The sequence below is a fragment of the Neltuma alba genome, unplaced genomic scaffold (genome assembly GCF_004799145.2).
Source record: "Neltuma alba isolate B1F8T4 unplaced genomic scaffold, ASM479914v2 tig00003683_pilon, whole genome shotgun sequence".
Classification (NCBI taxonomy): Eukaryota; Viridiplantae; Streptophyta; class Magnoliopsida; order Fabales; family Fabaceae; genus Neltuma; species Neltuma alba.
The window spans coordinates 6229-15245 of record NW_021633385.1 but is presented as its reverse complement, the minus strand read 5'-3'; the positions used below and the strand labels follow the sequence as shown (position 1 = coordinate 15245).

General features: G+C 36.3%; 1 protein-coding gene across 2 annotated transcripts; it reads left to right on the top strand.

The window, feature by feature from the left end:
* The first annotated feature begins 490 nt into the window (after positions 1-490).
* LOC114742212 (choline-phosphate cytidylyltransferase 2-like) lies at positions 491-7898 on the top strand. 2 transcript variants are annotated; one of them, XM_028930489.1, is made up of 8 exons: positions 492-738; positions 1844-1957; positions 2184-2279; positions 2405-2447; positions 2538-2693; positions 2834-2914; positions 7124-7234; positions 7339-7898. In XM_028930489.1, exons 1-8 carry the CDS (start codon positions 560-562, stop codon positions 7558-7560), a joined length of 1002 nt encoding a protein of 333 aa, XP_028786322.1. In that variant the 5' UTR covers positions 492-559; the 3' UTR covers positions 7561-7898. The 2 variants fall into 2 exon arrangements, with proteins under 2 accessions (XP_028786323.1, XP_028786322.1); XM_028930490.1 differs by lacking the exon at positions 1844-1957 and having other exon boundaries at positions 491-738.
* Positions 7899-9017: the final 1119 nt, after the last annotated feature.

Sequence of the window (9017 nt, the reverse complement as noted above, 5' to 3'; positions counted from 1 at the left end):
TTAGAGATGTCATATACTCATGAGCATATGGAATTACACCATACACACAAGGATTTTTTTAGGTGTGCTGGTTTTATGGCTGAAAAGGAATATAATGGTTTTGTTGATATGCTGCTTGTAATGAATAGATGCTCAAGTACGTTCTTGGAGAAATTGGTACGATTATTAGGATTATATTCTAACTACAAACTTTTAAGCTTAGAGTTGCTTTCGTATTTTAAAAAAAAAAATATTTTGACGGGGGACTTTAACGTAATTAATAAGACATGCGAGGTATTTTATGTTTGCACTTGCCTGGGCAGACATCGACGTCCACACACACGCGGCCACAAAAGGTGAGGGCCTATTAAATGATAATGTGGTCAACATCACTCACATCATCAGTCATCAAATATTGAGAGAAAAGTAATTACACACGGAAATAACGCATGGTGAGTCGGCTCGCGCGTAAAACGGCCTAGAAACAAAGGGAAGCGAACAGAGAGGAAGTCATATAAAACATCACAAGAAGCGGAGAAGGGGGAAGAGAGAGAATCGTATCGTAGTGATTCCAATTTCTATGGCAGGCGCTGTTCCTAACGATACCAACAGCAACAATACTCTCCATTCCAGCTCCGATCAGTCTGAGTCTTCTTCTCTTCCTCCTCCTCAAGATCGTCCTGTTCGAGTTTATGCCGATGGGATCTACGATCTCTTCCACTTCGGCCACGCTCGCTCTCTTGAGCAAGCCAAGAAATCGTATGCCTATCCTCATTCTTCTATTTTTCTTCGCAATTCATGCCTTTGGTCATGATGATGCGTTTTGCCGTTCCTTTTGAGTGTATTATTTTCTATCCATGTATCAGATGTTGTTGTTACATGTTCGAGTTGTACCGTCTGTTTTCTGTGATTTCAAGATCAATTTGATTCCTGTCAAATACCTTATTGTTCCCACTTCTTGGTTGCTGCAATTGGGGTCAAGATGGTTTTGATCTATTTACTCATGTGATGATGCACTTGTTTTTTTTTTTTTTTTTTGTGACAAGTAATGATGCATTTTTACAGTTCCTTTTTGCGTGTATTACTTTGTGTGTATCATTACTTGTTCGAATTAGCCATCTATTTACTTTGATTTTATCGCCAATTCAATTTCCGTTACATGTCTTATGCCCAATGTTGAGCACTAAAGCTATCTTAGGTCCCACTTACTCTCTGTTACAGTTGTGGCCATGATTTTGTACTGTTACGGGTCGTTTTTATGATATGTATACTCTCACATTACAACTTATTTTGGGCGGATTATTACTTTTATGTTTGTGTATCAAAGGCTATAGCTACTTTGGAGAATCACGCCATCTGTATTTTGATTTCAACTTTAATTTAATAAATTCCTGTTTTATGTCCTGACAATTGGAATCCTTGACATTATATACTACCTCTAGTCCTAAATATAAGAGCTATTTGACTAATTTGAGTAGATTAAGGAAATAAATTAAGTTAGTTATTTGTAATAAATGGGTATTGTCTTTCTTAAAATATTTTTGTTAATCAAGTTTATTGGTTAGAACTAATATTACTAAAAGGAGTATCTTGAGAGAAAATGAATAAATATGAGAGATAAAGTGGATTGAATTCTTATTTTTAGGACCAAAATAAAAGTTAAATGAGGTTTTATATTAAGGACCGGAGGTAGTACTAAATGTTAAGCTCTGGTTTGTTCAATTTGGTTTTTGTTACCTTATGGTGCAGTTGGGGTCAAGGTAGTTGTTATTCATATGGATTTACTTCTTTGGTAATCTTGTGTTTTAGTTTCGTGGGCTATCCTAAGAGTTGTTTTATTTCCATATTGATTGGTAAATCTTAGATTTCCAAATACCTACTTGCTTGTTGGAGTTTGCGGTGATGAAGTCACTCACAAATACAAAGGGAAGACTGTAATGACAGAGGCTGAACGATATGAATCCCTGCGGCATTGCAAGTATGATATTTTCTGCGTATGCCCATATTTTCTGTATGGTTTTGGATTTAGCATTATTATACGTGAATATTTTAGTGAAGTTCTCTTTTGAAAATGTGTTTGCCAATGTTTTTAAAATCTTCTTTCTTCGGTTTTTATTTTATTTTTATTTTTGGGTTCTTGTTGCATAAAGAAAAGGTGTGATTCTTAGTAAATTGAGGGAATTAATGATAGATATTGAGAGCAGGTGGGTCGATGAAGTCATTCCTGATGCACCTTGGGTTATCAATCAAGATTTCCTTGACAAGCACAATATTGACTATGTGGCTCATGACTCTCTTCCGTAAGAACAATTTCCATAACCTTTCTCTCAACATTTAATCTAGTATTTTAGTTCTTCAACTCCTGTTGAAGCATTTTTAACTTCATTAATATTAACTTTTTGCTCTTGTCAATGAATTTCAACAGTTATGCTGATGCAAGTGGTGCTGGGAAGGATGTTTATGAATTTGTATGTAGAGATTGTATACTTTCTGCTTGCCATTTTATTTTGTTGTTATGTTGTCCTGTCAAATGATTATGCCGTGAAATGTTTATGTAGGTTAAAGCTGTTGGCAAATTCAAGGAAACTAAACGGACTGAAGGAATATCTACATCGGACATTATAATGAGGATTGTTAAGGATTACAACCAATATGTTCTACGGAACTTGGATCGTGGATACTCAAGGAAAGAACTTGGTGTCAGCTATGTGAAGGCATGACTTTGACATTTTCCCCCTTATTATAATGTAAATTTAAATAGGATATACCTGATAAACTGAGTTGTTTCTTTCTTATTGAAATTGATCTTATCTTCGCAATTTAAAGGGATTCATATCTTGTCATTTATAAACAGGAAAAACGACTGAGGGTAAACAGGAGGTTGAAAACTTTACAGGAGAAAGTGAAAGAACATCAAGAAAAAGTTGGTGAAAAGGTATCACTACTGTTACACCATCTAATTCAATTTTAAAAATTTGAATTAACACTTACATCACAGGCAAGGTGCTGTGAATTACAAGGGATGAGTGAATCAAGGATAAAAATAAAACGAATTTTAATCTGGTAGAAGTGGAAGTCGAGAATGCCTTCGGTAGTAGTTTGAGGAGTTTCATTGCTGCAACAAAAATGACTCAAAAGTTAGTATGATGGGATAGTGGACTTCTGACCTTGTTTTGTGTTTCAAAACCTATATTTGTGATGGCATTATGCTTCTTGTTGCTTGCTGTTGTAACTGTAATAAGCACCCTAAAGCTTGCTGTTCAAAGCTTGTTGAGAATTTTGAAATTTCTTCCTGATTTGAGAGACCAGATACTGAATATAGAATGATTTTGATAGAGTTTTTGTTTTCAGACCCTATGCTTAGGTGCAAGTGAGAATTTGCTCATGACGTCTCATGTATTTCAAGACTTTCAATCTTGGGCATTGTGCATTACAGTTCCATATTAGCACTAACTGTAGTAGTTGGATGGCTTGTTACCACCATGTTGATCCTGGTACTGCTTAGTTTCTTACTGATTTACTGTAATTCTTTCCTTTGCAGCAATAGGTCTGTTCTTGTCATAGGGTATCTTCTGTGCAATGCTGCTCCAAGTCATTTTTCTGATTAATTTGTTTACTGTATATCCCACTTTGTGATAATTTTGAATTAGAATGATGCAGCACAGATTACTAATTCTAGAATATGACAAATGTCATCGCCTGTTCTTAATTATATATGCTTTTTAACTAGTGAGAAGCGATCCTGCAAAGTTTGTGTTTGTTATTTACTGTAAGAAAAAGGTTTCCCATGCTGTCAATGTCAAAAAATTATTTGACCCAAATTTTTGCCATGTTAGTAGCTTTTTTTGTCATTATTTTTTCATACATCTACCCTCACCATTATAATTTGTGAACTGGCTTCAAGAATCCCTCGGTTTTTGCTAATTGGGCAACCGAGTCCTGGCTTGACACTTGAAAGAATTGAGTGATTGATGCTGTAGTAGAGTGGTCGCATTTAAAACTTCCACATCCACCACTTAGTCTTCATTTACGGCTTAAAGGGATGCAAGATTGAGACCCGCTTGCCTAAAGTTGACTAACACAATTTAAAACCTTTGCTTGCTAATTATATGCTATGCTTCCAACTCTTTGGTATATTAGGATAATAATTCAATATTTATTTTAATGACAACAAGATTGTCTTGATTTTCTTGCATTAATCTATATAAAACTTAATGTGGAAATTTTATGTACCAACTACTTTTAATTTTAACATATACCCGAGGGATGAATTCTTACAAATATTGGGGCAAAATTCTTTCACCAGTTGTAAACGATTGGTTTTGTGTGGGTCTAATGATTAAAATTATGTAAATTCAGTATGAAGCATGTCTTTAAGGGGGATATATTCCTATCAAGTGATCTATTTCTCTATATATACTATTTTACCTCTGTTGTAGATTTATTTCTCCTTTTGCATGTTTTTGTCCATTTCAACGGCCTTCATCACTTTCATTATCATTGTAGATATGAGGCCATTCCATCAGAATAAGTTGATAGTAATTTTTACGGATGGTTAATAGTGAGATAATTATAGGTTTTTATACAGTTCCACTCATTACATGGAGACCTTATGAGGGTAATTTAGGGATTGTTCACTTGGTTCTGCTATATTTTTGAGGAAAATGAAGTTTCGTGTGAAGTTTTAGGAATCCATTTCATTTGACTCCTCAATTGCATCGAATCCTTCCATGAACAATTTCTGTGAAGGATCATGGTAGGATCATGGAGAACTACACCTGAAATTCTAGCTCTGAGGTTGGAGAGCTCTAGGTCCTGTGAAACCGTGCACATTAGAATCCCATACTTCCAAGGGCGGACTGAAATTTGATCCCTTGGTAATTTGTCTCTACATGTTACCATGCTTCCTCAATCACGGCATTTACAAAGGCTGCCATTCTGCTGGCTTTCTAGCCTTGGGCTAACACTTTAATGCCAGCATGATGGTAAATGGGATGCAGTGGAAGGCTTTAATACCAATTGATAAAAAGCTCTGTAAGAACCACATTATGGCAGTAGTTGATAAGGTTGGAGAACCCGAGGTCTCACCCACACCAGAATCTCATAATTTTAACATCGGCCTCAAATTTCATACTTCTACAACTGGGTCTTAAAACAGCAGTTCTATGCCGTTTGTGAAAATGACTTGAATAATTGTTAAGCATCTGAACTAAGTGGTCGGTACTACAGATGTTCTTGTTATGTAGGTACTACTTCTGCTCTATACATTTTAGCTGTCATAGTATCATCTATAGAGCTGAATATCTTGCTTCTTGGGGATTTTCTCGATTTCAACTAGGTTAGAACTTAGTGTGTGTATCCTCATTTTTCTTAATATTTAGCGATCGTTTGAATTAATTGAAGATTGATGATGAACAAGGATTGCATAATCCACTGTACTTGTCTATTTTCATGGTTAACGGTCTTAGTCATCTCCTAACCCCTTCATAAAATCACCTATGCTATTTCCAATGTGTGCTCATTGCACACGTACATTATATAAATGTCAAGTGATCTATAGTGAGACTAAACAGAGGAAAAAATAACTCGTTGGAAGTTAAATCTGAAATGGAAAAAGTGAAGACAGATGATACACGAGAAGGACTCATAAATTAGATTGACAGGTTTTAAATGGCTTTATTTGCTTATTATGAGATTTCATGTTAATTTTATGTGCATTTTTGCCATTATAGATAAAACAAGATGGACGGCATCAAATATTATTACTCTGACTGTGGTGTCAATAGATCCCCCTTTCGCTTGCGCAACACCTTTTTTTTTTTTTTGGGGGGGGGGGACCTGATTAATCTGGAATGTTGTCAATTAATTACTCTGACACGAGCATGCCCCCCCCCCCCCCCCCCAAAAAAAATAAAAGAAACAAACAAAACTCCACTTATGTCATTCTCATTAGTTCTTGCATAGCAGTTGAAAAAGATAGCAGATTTTCAGGAGTCTAGAGGCTTCTCTATCATTAGCTTCCTTCAGGATTTAAGGAAAGTTGTTGAGAGCCCTGCTTGGACTTGAGGAAAACCATCGCCTGGACTAAGCTAACTAGTTAAAGCAATGATATCTCTGCCTCCTCTGAAACTAGAAGCTTAGTTGAGAGCTTCTTCTGAGCCATTACAATCGGTAGTGAAAACCATGAAACTGCGGTGGATTCTCTCTTTCTGATATTTCTGGTGTTATACAGCTGCTCATTGGACCCTTCTTCTGAGATTTGTGCATACAGACAATTTGCCCATTAGCATCTGAGACGGATAACAGTGGATCCAGAGCCTTCAAGGCACAAATTGTGCGCACTGAATTATGGTCTCAAAGGATTATTTACCATAAAAAGAGGGTGTTCCTCCTTCTGACCACCAGGCTGGTGAGGGTTTCCTGTACCCAGAACCAGGAGCAATCAAGATAAGGTTTCCCTAGAGATAATTTTTCCTCCTGCTGTAAAATACCCCTTTTCTTTGTAATCTGCTGTGCCTACACCTGGAAGCCCCCAGAAATTTGGCTGAACCACATCTTACACAGGAATCATAGATTCATGTAATGGTTGAGAAAAAGGCTTTATTTTTTTCGTGTGTTCTTTTTTGTTTTTTTTTTTTTTTTTTTGGGTGGGGGGCGGGGTTGAAAACCTGCAAGATCAGGAGTTCTTGTCATGTGGCCGTCCCTTTGTGCCTATTATATATATGTAATAGTCTACATATATATATATATATTGTAGATATTTGAAGGGATATGTTAGGGTCACCAGTTTATTAAGCGGCTTTATAGGACGTGAAATCTACATGAAGCTGGATGATAAACTTCCTAAAATGTAGACTTGGGTACAAGGCAACAGCAATAATAAATTGGAGCACATTGCACTTATTTTAAAAGATGATAACCCAGTTAAGTTTTCTGCTTTTGCATAGCATTGATGATGATATAGACAGGGAAATCAATCATGGAGATATTTCCTGGCACGTCATAATAAAGCAATAATTGTGGTGATATGGAGATCACAATTTTCCCATCTTAATGCATGTTTTAAAGCTCAGAATACTTTATGGTACCTTGCAGTTTCTTTCCTGGATTTGATAAATCTATATGTTCCTTTATGGACTTCCAGATACAAATTGTTGCGAAGACTGCTGGCATGCATCGCAATGAATGGGTGGAAAATGCTGATCGTTGGGTTGCTGGATTTTTAGAGATGTTTGAAGAAGGTTGCCATAAGATGGTGAGTTAATTTATGCAGATAAAATTATTGCACTCTTGACATGCAGACACAGTATCGGTTGACTTATCATTTGCTTTTTCATGCTACCTTTGTGTCTATTTCAGGGAACGGCTATCAGGGATCGAATTCAGGAGAGGTTAAGAGGTCAACAGTCCAGAGACTCCCCATATCGTCTACAAAATGGAAAGGATGGTCAGGATGACGACGACGACAACGAGTATTATTATGATGATGGGAATGATAGTGAAGAGGAATATTTTGAAGAATATTATGATGATGAAGAGCTCAATCCTCGGAATGAGGAGAAAGATGTGAAAAAGTGGTAGTTATACTTGGACTGAGTTGCTGGGTGCTGAGACAAATTTGCTGGCAATTTGTCCTGAAAGTTGAAATTTAAAATTCTAATTAGGCATGTATTTGATGATGATAAACACTTTCATGTCAATGTGGTCAAATCACAATTTTCGACATGTTGAATTCTGGCATACAGGAAATATTGTTTTTTTTTTTGGTCCATTTTTTTTTGCATGTTTGGCTCCAGCACTTGTCTTGAGCTAGTGCTTGTGATTAAGGTTATTAAGTGTTGCAAATATTAGATGGTGACAGTGCTATTGCTATCTCTGCTTTGACATCATTGTAGCTAAATTTATGCGCATTTGAATCTTATGCTTTGATTCCTTTGTTTTTATCCTCTATGATGCGCAAGACTCCTGGAGATTGAAGATACACTAGGATTTAAGAAAACAAAAACGAAAAAAAAAAAATGATTGTCAACAAAAATTCTAATGAATTTTCCGTAGATTTGGAATGAAGCATTCAATTATCACCGTCCCCTCTATGGCTTTATCCAGTCTCTAGGTCTTCTCGGTGTCTCCGTTTTGATAATGTTTAGTGTACATACAATAAGAATAACCAGCGAAAAGGCTCCTAACGGCTTTCTAACATCTTTGTGATGTTTTGTCTGCGTAAAATTAACGCATTTTGATATCTTATAGACATGAAATGATACAGTTTTGTAATTTTTTTTAACAATTTTTGAAAAAAAAATCAAAACAGCACAATTTTAGAGTTCTTTTTGTCAAAAATCATTAAAAAAAAAAATAAAATTATACAATTTGATGCTCCTGAAATATCAAAATGTGTATTTGATAATTTGATGAAGCGACTAGAGAGAGAAAGTGAGTGTGATGAGTGAGAAAGTGAGTGTGCACGGAACTCTGGTCAACCCTGGTGATCTATGCGGGGAAGCAAAGGTTTCAACTACGGAAGAGGATGATTTGCTTGGAAGAAATATCAAAAAAATGGAGAAGATACAATCATGAAGGCAAGCACACAAGAAGGGGAACCTGCTCAGCAGTCGGGTGACATACCAATGCAGGATGAAATGTGGGAAGATACTACACCTGAGAAACCCAGTCCCAAAACCACATTTGCTCATGCTAGAACTCAGATTTCTTATAAGGCGAAATTGGTTGGCAATGAAGAGAATGAGATGGAACAGGATATGGATGCACAAATAAGAAAGTGGTTGAAGGAAGAAGAAGATACAGCCCCTGCTTTGATAAAGGAGGAGAAAAAAACTCTTGGAATCACTTCCAAGATTAAATATATCAAATGAAAGACTCAGGGATTTGTGCAAACCGTGGAGGAATGAGGGTCTCAACATTATCTGTATCAAATATGGCATGTATGGCCATAACCAAGAGGACTGCCCTCTAAACAAAGCTGGAAGCAAGCCATCATTGGAGATTTCTTCACCGGCAGAGCAATCACAGAAAGATAC